The sequence below is a fragment of the Tyto alba genome, unplaced genomic scaffold (assembly GCF_018691265.1).
Source record: "Tyto alba isolate M040663 unplaced genomic scaffold, T.alba_DEE_v4.0 Super-Scaffold_2, whole genome shotgun sequence".
NCBI lineage: Eukaryota > Metazoa > Chordata > Aves > Strigiformes > Tytonidae > Tyto > Tyto alba.
The window spans coordinates 18,795,742-18,817,980 of NW_024881282.1; the positions used below are offsets into that span (position 1 = coordinate 18,795,742).

At 41.5% G+C, this 22,239-nt stretch overlaps 1 protein-coding gene across 1 annotated transcript in view; it reads right to left on the bottom strand.

The window, feature by feature from the left end:
* ARHGAP20 (Rho GTPase activating protein 20) overlaps positions 1-22,239 on the bottom strand; it is a 60,821-nt gene that overhangs the window by 32,968 nt on the left and 5,614 nt on the right. Inside the window, 1 exon segment of the mRNA XM_042793371.1 lies at positions 17,324-17,409. Coding sequence (XP_042649305.1) covers positions 17,324-17,409 — 86 coding nt within the window.

The following is a 22,239-nucleotide window of genomic DNA, read 5'->3' on the forward strand; positions in this document are numbered from 1 at the left end:
AGCCTTGTTTAGTCTTGGATTCCCCTTTCTGTCTGGGAGCCTGAGTTTTTGAAAGAATTCCTCAGCTTAATTTGTCTTAATCTTGTCTTTCGTTACCTACCTCTTCAGGAAGGAGAGAAAGAAGAGGAATGACTTTCAGAGTTAATAATGCAAACCTAAGTTATTTGATCATTCCTAGGCAGAAGGGGTGTTCATGAGTGTGGATGTTAAAGCAGGGAGGAGTTTTGGTCCAATACAACAGTGATACACGCCGTGTGGCCAGCAACAAGAGTCAAGGGAACAGCAAGCATCCCTCCGATTCTGCCACTTCTGTGGGACTGGGAATTCACCAACTCACCCGTTCATCAGTGACTGATAGGTTACTGGGACTCAATTTCATAAACTCCCTAGCAGCACTTGGCACAGAAACTTAAGCAGAAATCAGGAATGATGAGGAGTCCACCTGCATGAAAGCCAGGCATGGTCTTTACCTCAAAGGTTAAGTCAGGGAAATACTCACTTATATTTGAACCCAGTAACAACAATACTTAGAAAAAAAAACCCTTTCATGTTATGCGGGTGTAACCAAATCAGCAGGAACATTCACAAAACCATACTGAATTGCCTGCTCCTGCTGATGCTCCTGTAGGGTCAGGCTCTTGTGTCTCCATATAGGCAACTCTATTTGATTAATCCTGTTTGAACATTTTCTACATCCTGATTTGTAAACCCAGGAATTCCCCAAATTAAACTAAGCAAAATCTGTGTCACATAGGTAAGCAAATGAAGGTGTAGTAGGGTTATGAATGCCAGCAGTGTCAAGTAAATTGAACTTGGTTTTAGAACAAGGAAATGCAATAATATAAATCAGTTATTTTAATGAAATTTGCCTTTTGACCAAGCGCCTTTCAAGCATATCGATCATCTGAACTTTAATAAGCACACTCAGATACTTTAATATAGTTTACATGATAAGCCTTGTTAAAAAAAAAAAAAAATATATTTTCTTCCTTTGAAACAAAGTGGAAAAAATCAAAGCCTTTAATTCATTCAGAACCTTCTAAAGCCCCAGGATAAAGGAACATGGGGTAAATTCACCAGCAATGATAAATATGGCTTATGGAAAGCATGATTTTGATCCTCTCAATTAATGTTCCATTGTTACAAGACATGAATGAAACCCAAATTTTGTTACATTGAAGAAAATGCAGATCAGCTATACCCTCAGGTGTAGGGATTTATATAAGAGAGGTATTTTTGGAGTTCAATTTTTAATGGCTCAATGATTTTTATGGTCTAATTTTGAAAAAGTTTTAAGCACTCAAATACTGATTCTTTGAAAATTCCTTTTAATATAATTATGCAAAATTCAGTACTTAAGTCAATGTGATTTCTGATAAAAAATCAGTGATGTAGGGCCTTCTCTGCCTTCTCTGTGTTCCCCTAAAAGTTATTCTATAACTAACATATGTAAAAACCCCACAGAGTAACATCTTCCCAGTTCGGCAGAAAAAAGCGCCATCATCTGGGTTTGTTAAGAAGGAACTGTGAACTGATTCTTGAAAGATAAGGATATCCTGCAGTGTCAGCAATCTGCCATGTTCCACTTTGTGTAGAAGCAAGGCTGATCCTGATGTTTACATGGCATTGCTACTATAATGCTCTAGTCTTAAGTGGACATTTCTTCCCAAAAGTACTATTTTAAGGGTCTGAAATTTCCATGTGTGGTTTTAACCAGGGAGTCAATTATGTAATTTGAGGATATTTACAGAGATATTCTTGAGTTACTCAGGAAAAGACTAAAATCACTGTACTAGTTGAAATGAGCAGAAGGATAATTGAAAATTTTTCTCCTGGCATTTCCAGAACCTAAATTTTTACACCTATTATTTTTCAAATTAATCAAAATAGGCATTTTGTGCCTACTCAAAAGACACGATGATTTAAAAGAACTCTTCAGTTTTGTAGGTGTAATATATGAAGAGCAGTCAGCCAAACACTGAAAAATACAGCCCCGTTACATTCACTGTGAAAGCAAACACATCATTGCTCACTTCATCAATCCTGTATTTATCAGAAACCACAAAAGCACAAACAATACTTCTTCTTCCCCCTGCAGAGCTTCCTTGAGGTTTCTCAGTAAAACTGATACCTGAATGGCATGACCCCCAAAATGCTTATTCTTTGTGTAATGGAGGTGTCAACTATATTCTCTATTTGTAGTGAAGACAATTAAATAAATTATATTTTCAAAAGGAGAGTTTAACAGCTCATGTTAAGTGGTTATTAAAGCCATGATTCAAATGTCATTTATGCCAATGGGAAGCTTTTCCTTGATTTCAGTTGATGATGACTTCAGCCTATCTATGATTTAGATTAAGCTGTAAGATGCCTGAGGGGAACAATCTGTTGCAAGGTACCTAAGGTGGAATGAGCTATTGCAGGTATCTCAGCTACATGACATCCCTCTCTCAGACTGCTCATGCTCCATCCTAAATCCCACTCATTTGTTTTAGTTATTGTTCTCTGCCAGAACTTAAGCCAGATGATGATATCTCTGCATCCACAGAAGTTGATTTCCTCTTATGATACAGCACCAATGCTCTCCACACAACTGATACCTATTGAAATAAAATATCACTTTGCTTTTTAACCTCCAAAGTCCTTCACAAGAGGTAGGTGAGAAGTGCACCTTTTCATTAGCAGAGCGGTAAAATGGCAGCTATTCAATAGGCTGAAATCTGAGTCAGCCCAGACACGTGAGAGACTGCGCTTGGTCTGTCAAACACACATACGTAAAACCTTTCCAAATTCCTCTCACAGTGAACGACTTAGCCTATACTCATTTCACACATAGGTACCTTAAGCAAAAACACTGTGTGTTTCTGCCAGTGCTGAAGCCCAGGTAAGGACCAGAAGCTCTTTCTAGTTTTGTGCCTACACACGCAGAGCGTGCAGGTTGCAGCATAAACCTAACCTTGTTTTGGCTACAGGCGAGAGAGGTCACCAAGCAGAGCACCTGCCAACCTTCCTCATGGTGTTCAGAGACAACAGACTTATTTTGTATATCTCAAAGGCCAGTTTTCGATTGCTTTAAGGAATCAGCAATTTATCTTTTAGGAAAAATGGAGCAAATGAATTTTCAACTTCAGTGTCTCTCAGTAAAGCATTTACTTGACCACCACTGTGTCACAGCATTGGGCTAGAGCAACCCACTGAGGGAAGCAGGAGCTATTCATATCCTTTAAAGGCTAGTGAAGACAGCAGCTATCTGCACAGTAAGAAACGTTTACAGTCCAGCCCACATTGCAGATTTTTGCCAAAATGGATTTATCAGTCAGGGACAACACGTGATTTGTGACCAGCAGAGATACCCCCAAAAGCAAGCCTGGTCTAGAAGTCAAGTTCCTTAATTTTCTTAATAGAGCTTATACTGGAAAACAGGTAACAATATCTGCACTTTTTTTTCTGTGCCTCCTACTCAGACCCTTAAGCTCCTAAAAATTCCTGTGAGAAGGAACTTCAATAGCAGCTTAATAGGTGCTTGCTTCATATTTCTGCTAATGAGGCAGACCCTGCTAACTGGAGCTTGGAAGCCAAGATGGTTTACTGCTGGAAATCCTTTAACACATAAGACATATTACCTGTATTGGGTGGCTAGAGGGTATTTTGCATTCAAGAGAATTAACTTAATAAGGTATTGAGAACAATTCTTTAACCAACCAAAAGAAAAGAGCTCCAATTTGGTGTGCAACAGCTCCTTGTCTCCCCTGACATAAGGTGGAAAAAAACCCTCAAACCTGTAACACAGCAGTGAGTACTGATCTGCCTTGCAGGGCTGCTTATAGTGCACTCAAGTGCAATACTAACGTTTCAGGACTTCAACACATATCTGATTTCATCATAAATGATAGTTTGGTCATGACTTATACTGCATCCTAGCCAACTTGACAAAATTGACATAACAGATCATCATGTTCTGTATGCAAAATATAAAAGTGAAAAATGAAGTAAAAGAAGAGATTTTCTTGTACACTGAAGCTGAATGCCCATGCCTGGGACTGAACACAAGACAATGCAGATGGTTCTGTTCACGATCCTGATGAATTTAGCCTCTAGCATGCTGACAGATCATTTAAACACATGGCTTGAAGAGTCACCCCCCATGCTAGAAAGGCTGGGGAGAGCAAGGAGGCTACAACTGCTTTACACACAGCAGATCTACTTCTGAAATTTATAAGCAAGGGACTTTGTCTTTGAAAAATAGTTGTGGGAGAAGCAAAGCCCAGTGTAGCTGCTTGATCATTTTCTCAAACCAGCTATAGAAGGAAAGGGGCAGAAACTGGGAGATACTACATGGTTTTTGCACATTTACGTTACATAGCTGGACATGTCCTTGTGACACGGCTTCTGGCTTGACACACACTCACAAACCACTTCTAGATGGAGTAAGGAGCTGAAAACAGGGATGCCAACAGCCATGCCCGGTTCCCATGACTTGCTCAGCCCTGCCTGCCCTGTCCCACTCCTGTCTGGCATGGCCACATGAAGACCCACCGGCTTCAGGGCCAAGCACTCGTAGCTCCTTTAGCCATGAACAAGGCTCCAAGCAGACAAGGCTCACCCACACAGTGCAATCAGCAGCTCAGAGCCCTATTTAGACAGGCAGATTATATTTTAAAAAATCCTCTGCGTTTTTAAAGGTGCTAACTATTCCCTACTGTCACTGCCTTCCAGCCATGACCAGTGCCCTCGGCGAGTCACCCACGTGGTGAGGATCTTCCCACTTCAACTCCTCATGATTCAGAACATGCATTTCATCTAAGTTAATACAGCACTTTATTCTAATAAATAATAATTATACCTAGAGGGTGAAAGCAAGCACAAAAACTATCAGCCTAGAGGGTAGGAGTGTTCTCCAGGAACGTGGTAGGTAGGATATGGGCCAACGCAAATTTAGTATGCTGTTGTAATCTTACACTGACTATTTATAGAAGGGACTTGGATAGACAAGCATAAAACTCTCTTAATCACATGGGCTGCCAACCCATTTCTGAAAATCTGCTGTCAACTTGATCCCTGCTATACTAAGGGAGCTTCTTTCTGAGGATGCTGGACATGTTTGCTTGCTGTTATCTATGGCAAATCTTATGCAGTTGAAGCAGCACTTTTTGAAAACAGTGCAGCATTCCAGAAATAGCAAGTCTATTTTCTGCAGCAGTCTGTTTAAGTCCCCTAGGCCATCACCATCATGTACAGTGGCTTTTGTACAATGAAACAAGTGAGATCTGCTTGGTTTTTCAAAGAGCATTAGTTACTAAGTATTAAAATGCCTGCTCCTACTTTATAAATGTGTTTTACTGGTTGCAACTTCTTTTTTTATGAGTAATGTATTTGAACAAATGCAAGGCAGTCACCTCTCACCCCTTGGTTTTTCCCTTACGGAGTGTGCCTGTGGATCTCACAGAAAGGCCTCTGCCCTGGAGCACGCGTGGGCCCCAGCTCACAGCCTCTAGCCCGGGGCCATCCTCGCTCTGCCCCTGCAAGTGGCTGGACCCCCGCAAGCTGCAGCGGGAAACACTGCACCCGAGATAAAGCAGTGACTGCCAATAGGGTCACAAAGCCATTGGATCAAAATGCACTGCAAGCCTCTCTCCAGCACAGACAGGGCAAGCACAGGCCTGGACAACAAAAGCATGATGAATATTAATAGAGACTGGGAGCAAGTTTTGCTCAGATAAATAGATAAATTTACATTTTAGGGCAGAAATCAGGGCTACCACTTCTATTTAGGAAACCAGGTACCACTCCTCTGCTTCCAAAACTCAGTGTGCACATTTTAATTCAAAATACATTGAGAAAATATTCCAACTGAAATTATTCCTGGATTCTAAAAATTGTTTTGTAAGTATCTAAAATCACCTTTGCACGATGTCAAAATCTTATTAAAAGTAATAAAAACTATTATGATGAATAATGTGGTTTATACTAAATGTTCCAGGTGTCGAGGCACGTAACTGTATTTTTTTTCTGTAGTCTTCCAAAAATCAGTAAATGATTAAGACTTGCAGTAAAAATGTCACATAGCTGTAGGGCAAAATGCATCATTAAAAAAAATCCTCACACTTTTCAGGATGGAAGCTTGGCAGCTTAACTGAAAACAAACTGCACTTAAGTAATTTCTACATAGCCAAAAGGACAATATTCTCTGCAGAACAAATATGTACTACAGCGTGGTGGCTGGAGACAGGAAACACGCTTGTGGTTTGGTTTGCTTCCAAGGTTTTTTGTTTTATTTTAACAAACAGCTGCAAGGTGTTTACTCTGAAAATTTACCACAAGGGCAAAATTCGCTATTGGTATAAATTAGCACCACACGTTTCGGTCATATTTTGCCTATTTCCACCAGAAAAGAATTTAGTGCAAGTTATTTAAACCCTATTGAAAAGCTCTTTCAGTGTGGGTGTCCTCCAGTCCGGCTCTACAGCTCTGCTAGCAATCAACAAGTTCGGGGGGTTTTGGTCCAAGTCCCCCTGAGCAGAGGAGAGGTTTGGAGGAGGACATACTCACATGTAGAAGTCAATAAAACCTTTTTTGGCCTTTGGAAGAATTGATCCTCTGTTCCCCACTGCAGTTCCCACTCATTTTTACTGAGTGACATAGCAGCACCACCTTGAGTTACTGTCCCATTCCAGTTGCACCAGGGAAATGCCATTCCAGGCAATGTCTACCCAAACAAAGACTTCATTGTTCAGACAAAAAAAAAGTCAGGAAAAAAGTGACCTTTGACGGGAAAAAAAAATAGAATGGAAAAAAAATCCAGTAAAAAGTAGGATGAACAGAAGGCAAGAACAGGCCAGAACTTAACACCCCAGCACTGCAGTTCTGCACCATGTTTGTCTGGGCTTTTTGGAGATTCTTGTGGCTGACAAGAAGTCTAGAGGCACAGGCTACCTTTGCCACTTCCACCCTGGCTCCTTCCTACCCATTCCAAGAAGGCAGAGAAGGGAGCACTCTGGGATCTTAGTTTCACCCATGTTTATTGCCTGTCAGTCACCTCATTCAATTACTTGGTAATACTAGGGGTGCTGCTCACAAAGTCTCATTGCTCAACAGCCATTCCACTTTAGCCTCTGATTTTCCCATTCTTTAAGAATTAATTCAGCTAGGCTCTTCCCCTCCTTGGTTTGTGCCACTTGGGTAGAACCTGCAGTTAGGCAACAAGTTTTAAGAAACACAAAAGCATTCAAAGCAGTGTATGACTTCAAATATGTGGCCAGGTAAAGAAAACCTGGAATCCATCAGCTGCTGTTCCCCGATTGCCCCTTTTTCAGGAGAAAACTTGCTGATTTTAAACAAAGTAATCACATACAAAGTGACCTATAAATAGCTGCAAGTACTGCCTTTAAAAGATAAGCCCCTTCACCACTCTTTATCCTCCCACAAGCTGCAGCTCTCATTGAAGCTGCTGCTGCCCCACCTTGCCAGTATCCCCACAAAAGTGGGACACGGTGGGGTGAGCTCCACAAAGCTCCACCACAGACATGAAGGGAGGATCTGCCCAGCCCTTGTACTGGCTTAAGTTTTTAAGGACTGCTTCCCTGCGAGGGATGACCAAAATGGGTGTTGCATGGAAGACGGGATTGTCACTTCACTGCACCTGTCCCAGCTGTAACAGGAACAAATCTGGTTTTGGTTTGCCTCAAGGGCCTCAAACCATATTTTGATGCTTGTACTATAGCACAGGAATTATCCCATTACTGCAAAGAGATTACTTGATATGCCTGCTGCTGCCAGCTATTGCAAGTGTGATGATCCAGATTCCTAATGAACAGTCAGCAGACAAATTAGTTGCAGCCACATGCACCTGTTTGCTCTCCTATAACTGTCTACATATTCAGCAAGATTTTCACCTAGCTACTCAGGCAGGTTAGTCAGAGGTTTCTATTCCACCAGTGATTTGATCTAGGGAAAGAAGCTGTGAGAGGATTTCCCACATCCCTGCACCTGATGGTGATTACTTTACATAAGGGAGAAGTGGGCATGGGCCAGTTACCTGCAAAGAATGGCAGCCTGGAGGAGGGGAAACATAAGAGCCTTTCACATGATGACATTTTCCCCATGTTTATTTGAGCCTTTGATATACTAGAAGAGCTTGCCCATGCCTAATTAGTGACCTCCTTGTAGAAATGTGTGCCACACTTGACACACCACCCACTGGGAAATGTGTTCTGCTTTTGGACAGCAAAGCTGAAGGGTATGGGTGTGAGGCTGCTTAGCCCAAAAGGGAAACACCAATGTGTTTCCAGAAGAGCTCTGATAAAATGAGATGCCTTGCAAAATACTGGATATGGTTTTACTACCATAACATTCAGAGGGAAGAGAGGGAAGGACGGTGGATGAAAGCTCTGATGATTCATTCAGGTGAAGGTCTTCACCGTTCTTTTTTTCATTTTCTGAATATTCCTGCTGGGAAGACCTACGACACACTTACATGTAGTTAGATACCTACTCCCACTGAATGCAGTCAGTGTTCAGTGCACAGGCTGCCTATAGAGCACATGAGGATCCAAACCAGCACACTCATCTCAGTACCTGCAACCATTTTCAGATAGGGGACAGGACAGGCTGAACATGGATGTTTCAGTGGGTGATATGCAAAAATAATCCTGGGAACAGCCATAGGCCTTTCCCCTCCCAGGTAAGTGCTTTTACCATTCATCTACGGAGCCAAGCTTGCTCCTGTGAACAGAAGGTTTTTGGTCCCAGGAACATTGCATGTCCTTCTGCACAGAGGCCCAGCTTCAACTGCAGGAGGAAGAAGTAAAGTCTCCACTCACTCCAAATACCCTCTGCTTTAGTTGTTACTTCACTCTTCAGGGAAGCAGAAGATCAATTGCCTAAGGAGGCAAAGAGCTGATCCTGGGTGAATAATTTCCATTGAAAGCATGCTGATTTCGAGGCCAGCAGTTGTGCAAATAGCAGTGGTGGTTTGTGGAGACCTGCCTAAGGAACAGGCTAGAAACACCTACCATATCTTACACTAAGCTTGCTGGATGGCACAGACTTCCGTTGCAATACAGACCATGGCCTCTCACTGCCAAAATACCCAGTGAGCCAGACTCATTCCCATCTCAGTCATGACATAGCATTTTCGGAAACCACTGCCCTAAATTGTTAAAAAACACTCCAGAAAAATGGACTCAGATAGAGGTTTCAAACAGAGCAACATTTGCAACTGTTTTTGTGATGGTCTTGCTCTTGCCTAGGTAAGTTAAACATGCTCTGTGGACTAGAGGATGGAGCTTCTCAGGAGCCTCTCACAAAGCAGTGTTTAGTTCTTTGACACAGACCCGTTCAGTGCTGCCAACAGTCACGCTGTATTGGGATGTGCAAAACCACAACCCTGGGTGTTTGGGGAGCTCTCTGGTCGGTAGGAAAGTGCCTAAAGAACAGAGGCACTTGGAAGATCGGGAAGCCACTGAGATAATGTTTTTTAAGTCATGATTTTAGATACAGATACCAAAATTACTGCCAGGCCTTGCCTTTGAGGCTTATTAGCCTTTATTGGATCTAGTCCCTGGTACTCAAACACTTAAGATATGGGCAGAGAGGAAATCTAAAGACAGACTGTTACTCCCATGATGTGATGAAAAACTCCCCACCAGCAGTTTTGTGCACCACAAGGAAGAAATTGGACCAGGAGAAGCAATGCTGTATCAGCCAGGAGAGTTTAATGCATATTTAATGATGGCCTTTGTCAGAGATGAGAGCACCAGAGGCTGCACATCAGCCTGCACATCATTAGAGGCTCTCTGCTTATTTACACAAGATAAATGATCACAAAGCAGTCTGAGCAAGTCGATCTGTGATTTCCTCAGGTATGCCACTACCCAAACTGCTTGGCCAGACTGTTGTTTGGCAGAGATTTTATTGTCTAAAATCAGGGATACACAATGGCTGGACAACAGCTGCATTCTGCCAGACCTGAAGGCTTAATCCAAAAAGCCCCCCAAAATGGGCTGCAGCCAAAAGCACTTGTGGACAGTGAGACATCTGGACAAGCACAGCCCTGCACTCATTCTGATGAGCAGTGCCTCTCGCTGTCTTCATCTTAAAACTGTCACAACTCCATCCAAAGGGGAATTGGCTTAAAGCACTAGTGTTAAACTATTAGTCATTTATTGTAAAATTAATCCCTTACTTAAACTCCAATCCTTCCAAAACCCTGCTTCCTTCTTGTTACCTCTAGTCCCTTTCTTTTAATAAAAAAGGCAGCATATCTCTGAGAGCCACAGTTCATTTCGATCTCCAGATGTACAAACATCGCTATAAGCCAGTTTGTATGTCATAAATGAAGAACTGATGGGTTTTGTCAAAAACAAACATATGCACACATACACACAAAACAAAACAGAAAAAACACAGCAGGGGGACAGGAATGCCAATCTCTGAGTTAAAAGGCCATTTGAGGCCTCAGAAAGTTCACTTTGTTCCTTGTTAACAGTTAATAAAATTTTATCCCCAGCTATTACTACGTAAAAATAACTTTTGCATTCAAGCACATGGTTTAAGGAAACAATACTCCAGTGTCATAATTAGCTTAAATCAAGCATGAATTAGAAATACTATAAAAATGACAACTTGTACAATATCATCACAAGTTGTTTTAATTATGTGCAATTCCATTAAAAAGGAAGAGCAATTGATGTGAAATAGTGGGTTTAAAAAAAAAAATCACTATTTTTCTACAAATTCATGTATCCTTATATAGGGAAACATGATATACTGAAGGGAGAAATCTGAGGAAGTTCTCATACAGAGATTTCTGCCCATTCAGATTAAGTATAAAATGTTAAAACACCAAAACTTTTCATTAAATGTAAAAACCTCAGAAACTGAATTAAATTGAAAAATTAAACCCATAAGCAAAGAACTTTTCATTGGCTTTGTTGACTGAGTCCTTAGGAACAGGATTTTCCCTCCATCTTGATGACTAGAAACATGATTTCTAACAAAACTGTGACTTTTGTAACCACGACTCCTGGAGCTAGATATTTATGAAGAAATTATGAAATATCACAAGTCAAGATAAAATGAGCAGTTCCTGTACTTAATCGCCCACACTGGGAAAATCTGTTTTGTGGGTTTTTGCCCTTTTTTCGTCCTTTCTTTCATAAAATGCCCCTTCTGTATTCTTGAGTCTATTGGAGTCTTTCAAAGGACTGTAAAATGAGGAGTGGAGGACACAGGGCTGCCCCCTAAGGTGCTGCCACTTTGATTTTCACCTGGGTGAACCACTCTGACAACAACCCGGTGCTTCCCAAAAAACCACAAGCCCTGTGGCTTCAGAAAGACTGCTTCAGAAAGACTGCCTTGCAAGGGCTCCCCTCCACAGCATGCCGCTTCCTAAGGGCAACTGAAGGCATTAAAGAGCCCTCGTCTCTCGTGACCATACCATTTGGGTGGCCAAGCACACTGGGGGAGGCTTTAGAGACGTTATTTAAGTTGTTCAAGTGCGTTAGCTACCCAGCGCCCTGCCACCCGAAGCCATGGGGCAGCAGGTGAGGGCCACACCAGGGAGCAAGCCCCAGGCAGGGCCTTGGCTTGCCTGGCAGCCACTTCTGCCTCAGACACTGTAAATCCTCCCCTACTGCCCATGGTGCCAGTTTCAAAGTGACTTGTGACTCCATTACCCTCTCCTCTCACCCCCTTTTTGCAGCCTTCAAGGAAACCCACTCCCACCCAAACTGTGACACCCGCACCTGAAATGGAGGCTGGGACAGTCTCCGGCCATTGCTACCTCCCATCCTGGTTTTGAGCCCGTCTCTCCCCACACCACCACCACTGGCGGCGTGTAACCGCTTCAGAGGCAAAACCCCACACTGATCACATGTGTAAGGCACACAGAGAAAGGGGCGCACACAGAATATGGCGGCCTTTGTCTCTCAAAGCCCCTCAGATTTAACCACAAGGCGTGACCTCTCCCACAATGTCCCAGGTCTGTGCCCGGCGGCAGGGCAGCCCTAGCCCGTGCCCCACTTGCCCCCAGCGATGGCACCATCGATCAGTCAGGCTGTGGCAGCCTTGGCCAAGGGTCCCAGCTCCTCTGCCTGACGGGTTTTGCTGCGGTGACTGATGGGGACAGGCGTCCTGGCAGTGGGGTAGCCTCAGCCGGGTGGGTGCTGTCCCCACTCCACAGCCCAACAAATACTGTCATGGTGCCCGGGGGGTCTGCATGAGAGCAACACCTGCCTCCGCCATGGTGGTCAAGGGGACAGCGGCTGCTGAGGGCGCAACTGCCCATAAAGGCCTCGTGTCGCGACAGCTGGTAAATGAAATGGCTGTGGGGTGCGAGGGGGTGGCAGGCGCTCCCTCTCGATGCCCCCATACTGTACAGAGGTGCTGAGCCGCACCAACCAAATGTGCCCCGTGGAGATTATTTCGCTAGGCAAAATTATTCGCTACCATGGAAACAAGTGAAGAGCGAGCAGAATGACTATAACCGAAATACCTACTTAACAAGTTAGTTACTCGCAATGAATTTTTATTCCCTTCCTCCCCACAATTGGATTTTCCTGAAACACCAAATACTCATCTTCCCTATGAAAAAGAGACAGTTAAGGCCTTCTGGCAATTTACATTTATTAAAAGTCTCTATTTTTGTCTTCATCTAGTCACATAGCTTGGATCATCCACATATCTTCTGACTAAAATCCTGAAAACACAATGTCCAAGACTTTGGGAACACTCTGTATTTGACTAGAGCCAAGTGGAATGTATTACTAGATTACACATATGATCTTCGTTATCTGGGATATTTAGCATTTGGCACAGGACCCCTGGTAGATAACATGCCAGAATTACTTACTGTGCACTGAGAGAAGGAAGAGCAACCTCTCTGTGAATGGCATAACACTGCTTCCATGTACAAAAGAGGAAAAAACAGATTGGAAACTTGTGAAATCCTCAGTTTTTACCTTTAACTTCTTCAACCATAAAAGCCACACAATAAAAGTGGGTGGGAGTGACTTTTTAGGTACTTCCTTTTTAGATACTTTAAAGATTTGTTCATAAAACCTTTTTAAAATTATGCTTAATTTTTTTTTTAAATACATCATAAACACACATCATAAACACACTTCATGCTGTAATAAAGAGTAGTTTCATTATCAATATTTTAACACCTTTAGTGTATAAAGAGATATCTATAAATAGTCATGCAGACTCAGAAATCATGAAATTATATTAATAAGTTTCAGCATGTAAAAGTATCACTTTCAAAGATCTGGTGAGGCATGCATGAGGAAAGGGGAAGCTGCCAGCGACTGCAGCACAGAATTTGGCTGTCCCTGTGAAATATCTGAGATGTGACCAGAAGTCTGCCAACACAGAGCAGAAACCTGGTAGCTTGGGCTTTGTCACATGAGAAAATTGTTTTGAGGGACAGGAGAACAAAGGCTGAAAATTTGGCTTGAAACAAGTCTTCATTATTCTATATCAATTATTTTGAGATTACAAGACCTAGTGCTTAAATCCAGGCCTCAGACGTTTCTGTTTCAAGCCCATCTATTGTGTTGGACTGAAGTATATCATTAAGTTGTGCAGTTTTCATGAAAGGACACCAAGAAAATGTAAGAGAAAAATTTCAACTACGGAACAGGTCCAGGGCCAAATATAACTAACCTGAATCCTTTGCTGATTTCATACACATTAATGGAGTTAACAATCAAACTTATTTTTCCTGCATCTGAGTATCAGCCAAGAAAAATATCAAAAGCTTACTTTTCCAATGTATTTCTAGAATAACTTTGCTCAAAGCACTTCCAAAGAGGACATCTGATGATGTGAAACAGTCCTTTCATGCCTATTCATCACTATTTTGTAAGGAAAGAGAAACTATACAGAAAAAAAAAAGGAGAGATGCAAGAAGAGGAGGCAAAGAACAGTCTGAATATTCTCATGTATTGGAAGTAAGGGCCCAAATTCTGCTATAATATCTGTACTATTTATTATGTTCCTCTGCTGCCTGAAGTTGCAGTTGATTGAGGCAGGGATATCTGCATCTGTGCACCACTGTGCTACACAGCCATCCCAGAATTCTTCTGTAGGCCAAATATCTTGAAACTTCTTTTATATGACTGACATGGCAAGGCAATATTTATAAGAAGGGCTTAACTTTCATTAAACCAAAAGATATAGCTGGAGAAAAAGAAGACAAGCTTTTAAGCACACAAGACTTTCAGATTTGCTTCTCTTTCATGACTGAAGAAGAGGACAACAGCACAAAAAAGCTATTTTTCCAACTTTTTCCAGCTAGATCATCTTGCCTCACTTACATCCTCATGCCATCACAGCTACAACAACACTACCATTAAAAAACTTTAATCCGCTGAATGCTAAATAGCCATCTCCAGATGTCACAATGGTTTCTTTGAGTAAATACCATTAATGAACTTTAAAATGCCCCAAAGTAAGTCTGTCCAAAGTGGGTGCCACCACATTTTATGAAAGTGCCCCGTATATAAACCAAGGACACCTGACATATAAAGTGGTATAAAAATACAAACTGACTTGTGCTTCTAAGTATTTCCTGCCCTTTTAAACTTTGCACTTGTTCATTAATTTCAACAAATATTGAGGTGAGCCAGCTGCTGAGGTGAGAGGATTCATATAAATCCCTCACAGATGTTTGCTAACTTCAGATAGGAGCTTTATTATCTACAAGTCATTAATCAACCATTAACAAGTGTCCCAGTATTAAAGGTTCACTGCCAGAGGAGAATAATGGATTTTGCAGGCTGGCTGTGTCTAAAAGAAGGGGAACTAAGAACTGGGACAGATCTGAGATAAAACATTTGGAGGAGATTAGAAAACATGAGAAGTCATTTTGTTGCTCTTTAGCTTGCCTTAAGAGAAAGCACTTCACAAGAGTTAAGCATTTACACAATAAACTGGGTGGAAGGTTCAAACTCATCCATCAGTTTGGTGATGAAGAGGAAAGTGTTTTGCACAGCCAAACAAGGAAGTCAGGCACAGGTGAGAATTACTGATCCTGTGAACAATAATAAACATCCAAAGTGTTACCCTCTAACTGAAAGACTTCGAAGCTACAAAATCACCTGCTCTGGCTCCGGGGTAGTCAGACTTCACCAGATACCTCTCACTACAGCCACAGACTTCAGTTCAAAATGAGAAGAGCAGCCGAATTGCTGCATGCTACAGGCAGAGGACAGACATGACTGAGGCAGCATCCATCAGTTCTGAAAATGGCAGGGTCCATCGGGGAGGCAAAGCATTGACCTTACTGCAGAACAAGGCAGTGTCTTCCCCTCTTCAGTTCTCTCTGCCACTGAGTTTCTGCCAACTGGCCTTACAAAAAAATCCTTCCACACACCAGATCTGGGACTAATTCTGATCCAGGCTATACAAGCAAGACTTATTTACACTTAAGAAAGTGTAAAATTCTTAGGAATTCTTGACCTAAGAATTTGGAAATTCTTAGGTGAAAATGTACATGCTGAGTATCATCCCACTCAGTGTCTCTCCATCTATGTCCAATTTCTGATACTTACAGAGCAGGCAATAAAACAAACAAAAAAATAAAAGTGGAATTGAAGAAAAATGTTCATGTCTGAACCCCAGTAGGCAAATGACAGAAGATAAAAATATAAGCATCAATTATAGTTCATTCTCTTAATATCAAGGAGAAAGTCTTAAGACAGCTTGAAGGGAAGACATCATGGAGACATAAGTGTAGAAACTGTAGGAAACCGTAAAGTCCAAGGGCTGAGAGAATCCATCTCTTGTCCCCTGTACTCCAGTTATTGCTACTCCCCATAGTAATAGTCCACCTCTAATTTTACGACCTCAGTTATGAATGGCATCTATGCCCAAAAGGTGGTATCACAATTATGAACATAGCTAAAAATACAACGAAGGAATAATAGTAAATGAAGAATAAATATGGTAGTACAGACAATCTAAAAAAATGCAGTATTCACATAAAGAGGTTACAAAATACCCATTAATCTTATTTTAAAGACCTAGAAGCAACGTCAGAGAGAGGCCGCATAAGAAATTTTACAGACAGAAACAAAACGCATATTGCTGGCTCTCAGTCCTAGGCTGAAGACACTAGACTACACAAAAAGGTGCAAACACTTTTAGGTACTCATTTTTAAGTTTCCTCTTTTATATCATAGCCAGCAAAAAGACTTGCAAGTAGTTTCAACTCATTTTCCTTTCCTATTTTGCAACTCTTATGTTTTCACAGAATGCTTTCACAGGTTTCTGAAATGCTGTGGAATTCTACATGATGACAAGTATGAAACCAGGTATTAGTTAGATCAAACACAAAAAACTTTCCAAAGCTCAAATATTGATTACTTAACACACCACAGAGTAGGAAAAAATATTCCTTACAAAGCCATACTTTAATTTCACTCAATAATGTTTCTTCATAAAGAGCTCTACTCAGCTGGAAGCATTAACAGCCTACCAGATGGTTCCCTTCTCAATAAACTCTTATGTTTTGTAAGTTTAAAGTCTAATGAACTGCAGTGCACAAAGACAAAAGTTATGTATGCAGAGTGGTTCAAATGGCAGGTCAGGGGCTGGGTCTAGACAGTGGACTAGCTCCACAGAAACTCCCATTTTTATGATAGCTTTACACTGGAGTAGGGCGGGAGGAGGAACAGCTGATTCTGGAAGAAAATGAAGACAAAAAATTCTGAATGCTTCATACCCACACACCCCCCACATACTCAGCCCCACAAGTGCTAATGCTGGACAGGAGAAGGCTGTGACCACCAGATCCTGGCCCACAGCATTGTCCTAAACCAGAAGGTGCTTTCAGAGCCCCAGAGAGCCCGTGCCAGGAAGCAATCCATGAAAGAAACTTAGCTCAAATTAAATTGTACAATCCCACAATAACCATTCCTGAGCTACGCCTGGCACTGCACAAGTGCACAAGGCAGAAAGTAAGAAACATTCATCTTCTGCCCCTGCCTTCTCCCCAGCAGGCAATCGTAACCAGGCACAAATTAATTAGAACTGAGCAGCCCAAATGTTGCATGTCCAGTTGCAAACTGTGGAGCAGCTTTGCTTGCCCAATTGAGTATAAACAGGTTAGTGTGGCAGCACTGAGGAAATTCCCTTGAGAAGATCAGCCAACGTCTGGGCTGGCTCTATCACATCTTTCAATAGGCTTTATAGTTGTGCAGCTACCGAGCAGCCAATGAATTGTGTTTGACAACCTGGTGTGGACAATAGCTCAAAAACATTTCAAGTTTTGGGCTGAGAAACTGCAAAACAGTACAGCCAGCAAAACTCACTGACTCACCTTGAGACTGATCTAGATCTGTTAAGTGCTTTGACAAAGATCAAAGATGGTGCAGACTGGCGTCTTTGGGCCAAACTCTTCATTTTCTGATTGGAAAGAGAAACAAAATGAAGTCATAGGTGAGATTCAGAACAATAACTGCATGCATACAGACTTGTCACAGCCAGACTCCAATTTCAGACCATGGGAAAAAGGCTGAGTTATTGCCATCAGCAACCCTGGAGGGGAAAATGGTTGTAAAATATCACATATTGAGAAAAACAGGAACACAACCAGAAAGCCAGTGATAAAGAAAAGCTCATAATTGGTGTTTATACAGATACCTGAGCTACACTGCACACACGAAATAAATACCTAGAGCTTGTCATCAACCACTTTTTGTCCCTTAATAATCTATTATACTTTAAATTTATCAAATACTTAGATGGTGGTTTAAATTTCAAATGTTTCATACATTTCTGTGTCAGGTCTGACATTTACCATAAATTAAGGTTTGGATTCTACCCACCTAATCTTACATGTTACACGGGGCTAACTTTTTTTTCAAAATCTTTACAGATGAGGGTATTTTCCTTGCCTAATAATTTAACTGGAGCATTATGTCTTGTCTCTCAGTAGTCAATAACGACATTTTTTTCATTCCTGATTATGTATGGGACAAAACAGGAAAGTGAGAGGCATGGCAGTTCTTAGCACAGAACTAGGAAGGGAACAGGAATAAGGAGATACTCAAGGACAGAGAATGCAGCAGGAAAAAAAAAAAAAAAAAGACAAAGCATAGGGAAAAGATGAAAACATCAGTAGCTATCAAGGGAGCATGGATTCCCATTCAGTAAAGTTGAATACTACAATAAAAATATTGAACAAATAAACAACACTGTGATCCCCAGAGGTAGAAACTTTCAAAAGCACCCACAGGAGACAAAAACACATTTCCCTGAATGCAAATGTATTCACCACTATATCCTCTCCTCCCTGCTGCCAGAAGCAGGACTAAGAAGTCCTGGCCCTAACTTTGGAGCTGTTCTCTAGAACCGGTTTTGCAGCCCGCTGCCACAGTGCACGACCTCTCCTCTCACTGACCCTCCACCAGAAGTGTGGTTGTTACCTTCTTTAGCTCAAATATTTTTTCAAAATCAGCTGGTGAACAAAAGGACTGGGGTTGAACTCCTCCCAAGACCCCGACAAGACAGTATCTAACGCTAGAGCAGCCCCTTTCACCAGCCCGGTAACTGTCTAAGGCCCACAAACAAGTGAACCTTTGACATTCACGAAATCTCTGTTCTCAGCTAATCGCAAAGTAAGACTTTCTTCCTTTACACTAAAAATAACTGCTGACTACCAGGAATGGATATGTTAGGGAACAACTGAATCTTCTGCCAATGTATGTGCTGGACGTGGCTCACATTTTGTTTGGGCAGGTGCACAGCGTGCTCCCCTCAGAGAAATGAAAACTCTACAGTACTACGTGCTTTACTTGCTTTTGACAAGTGCATTTCTTTTACTCATTGCAGTGCATTTGTTATTGTGTCATTTTTTTGGTTCCCCCTTTATTTATTTAGAACATGCTTGTTTGTTTTGTCAGATACTCAGTTACAGCTATTGTGCAACAATTGTTATAAATGCAACTGTAATTTCAATTCACCTTTACAAATTAGCCCCTCCTCCCTCTTTCTTTCACCAAAAAGTAACCTTCTCAAGACTGATAAATTAAGACTGGCAACATTTAGCTGTCTTCTATCTGATCAGAAAACAACTGGATAATAACTTAATAGATTATTAACAACATAGATGCCCATTTTTTGCTAGTTTTGAGTGAAAAAAGAATTAAAATACTTTGCTAAATTTTTCTATTGAGTGAAATCAGTTTGTCTTACTGATAGCAAATCTGAGAAGCTGTTTGCATTTTTGAAAGTAGCATATCTACAAATATGAAGGCAAAAAGAGATCTGTGTAACAGTGCAGTCTAACCTCCTACAGAAGACAAGCCACAGATTTCCCCCAAACAGCATTTTCTGTAGGAGTTTATATAAAGCATCAACTCCCATTTGGATGCTTACTGCAAATCTGATTGTTGGGCAGGTGGCTTTCAGGGGGTGTTTAAAACTAGAGCATCTCAGCTTCTGTGAATGCAGTGGAGGTTTGGTTATGTTTTCCAAGAGATCTTAAATACTTTGGCTTCTCAGGTCTGAAAAGGAAGTCACTGAAAAAAATACAGCATTTAAAAATCTCTCTCAATTATGGCAATTTTTTTCATGCTTGATTTAGCAGCACTGAATAGTGCCTGTGGCAGTGAGATTCCAGTCTTGACTTAAATATCTGAGAACCAAGGTAAAGATTAGGATTACAGCAAGTTTAGTAAGAGCTCAGATGACTGGCAGACAGTCACAGAATAATTCAGGTTGGAGGGGATCCCAGGATGTCCATGGCCCAGCCTCTCTGGACCTACTGAGAGCTGGACCTGTTAGAGCAGGCTGCTCCAGACCACCTCCAGTCCTGGTCTGTGGATTCTCATCTGAGGATGATTCCATAGCCTCTCCAGGCAGCCTCTTAATATAAGCTATTAAGCAAAACTTATTAAAAAAAAAAAAAAGCCTTAAAACATAAAAAGATGAGATTTGGAAAAGTAAATTTTTCACAGCAGAAGTGAAGTGAGTCAGGACAGCTGTATGCAAATAAAAACACTACATCAAGACATTGACTACAAACAGAAAGGGGGTTTTTGCTTTTATTTTGCTATGTACATAGTTTGGGAAGAGAAAATAAGTGACCTTCATGATAACTTGAATTGATTTAGTTTGAGAAGAAAGAAGACAAATTAATTTTTGGCTAAGTTGGTCCCAGATGCCTGCTCTCCTCCGTTTCACTGCGTTTACATGTGCAAAGATGTCACCCTGGCAATGCAGAGAAGAGGAGATACATCCTGGACAGCTGTAGTGCAAGCAGATGTTTGGGAGCAAAAGGAGATGCAATGACCAATTATCTAAGCGTGGGACACAGAGAAGCATTTCTCAACATGTGTCCCACATCATAACCTCCCATTTTTTCATGTAAATATTAGAAAGGTCAACACAGAGAGAAATCCTCATACTTGCTGGCTGACTCACACCCATGTGAAATGTATCATAAAATCTGTGTCCATAATGAATGTTTACGGTGTGCCAGATGCAAAGATGATAATCTTCTATCTGTCAGAACCAACTGGAGTTATTTTTGCCTTCCTCACGTTCAAGAGCTTGAGATCCTGCCCCACTCCCCACAACCCCCACCCCCCGCCCTGATTCAGGTTTAACTTCATGCTTTCTGCATTTCTGGTGGTGGTTGTCTTGATTGCTTTTTTACAGAAACAAAAAGGTTTGCTTTTCCAGTTGTTGGACTGGTGATACAGTTTAGTATTTGTCTAGTTTTTCATTTTGTATAAACAGACATAGGGCTATAGATTTCACAAGAATGAATTTACACCAGATAATGATTAGACCTACACTCTAAAACACTGTTTTGTAAACTGTGATGGTAAGTGGTTTATGAGCAGATCAGCCCACCATGCTGAGGACAGTAACCTTGCAAGCCATCACTGAAAATATGCTATCTCTCCTCAGGAATCAGAACCCCTATGGATTACAGGATTACAGCAAAACTTTCACAAGTATCTCACAAGTCGTCAGCTGCAGGAAAAATCTATTCCTGAGTGCCAGTATTGAACGAATTTTACCTTGCAGTTCAAGTGGATACTGATATTGTATGGAATTTATGTAAATTAATATATTGCCAAGTTAAGATTGATGTTAACCCCTGTTCTGTGAAAAAGGTGACATAGCAGCATCTGCACGATGTCATCAGAAAAACTGGAACTGAAGATAAAGCACTCTCTAGTATTTTGTGTAGATCACTTAACTATATCAAGCTTAGACAGAGAGTGGCAAAGCATGAATTAAATAAAGAAGGCATGAAGAAAATCATGGTACTTACTATTTCTTCTGTGATGACAAACACACAGTGTTTATAATATTTTAGAAGTATCTAGAGAAATGCAAACCTGTGCAATAAACGGATACCCTGCTGCAGCTACTGCAAAGGGGGGGGAGGTCGGAGCAGGCAGGCTAATGCAGGGGCTGGGCTGTGTGCTGTGGGTCCCCAGGAGCGCACTGCCCACGCTGCCAGGTTAGGGTGTCTGACCGATACGATGGTCAGAGACGTGCACGAGGATGCATCTCACCCAACCTCAGACTTGCACACCTGGGCTATCCTCTGAGCTATCCTCCCTATGCTTGTTTTGTAGTCGACAGAGAGGAAAGGACACATTTAGTGTACAGTTCATCTTGTCCTAGATGTGCTATTTTCTCCCACTGACTGTAGAAGAAAACTAAGGTGACCAAGAAAATCGAGTTAATCAACTCAATCCTCCCCTTGCTATCCAAGCAAAGGATAGGGAACAGACAAATTTGTGAGCTCAGTAACATAGGAAACAATTGCCTTCTCAGAGAGTGGTTTGAGCTTAGGATGAGAAAATGATATTACCTGATGTCTATTTAAAAGATTCATATACAAAACAGTGGAAAAATGTATTCAGTTCCTGTCTGACAGGTGAACACAGCAGAAATGCCTCCTCAGCAATGTGCAGACACTCTTGTAAAAGTCTCCCCAGAGATGAAAGGATTTCAGGCTCTTGATTTACAGGCTGGCTCCAGAAGTGGGTCAAGGCTGGGACATCTGCCTGGGTCATTTAACTGGGTGACAGGGACAACACTCAGATGTGCCAATACCTTGAGCTGAGGATTGCACTCAAGTGGCTAAGCTCTCCCTCTCACTGCTTTATTTTTCTAATAAAAGGAAGTCTGATTTTAACAAAGCCTAGTCTTTAAAAGTATCTAAGTTAATAACCATGAGGCATTTCACCCATCCAAACTCTGTTCTTG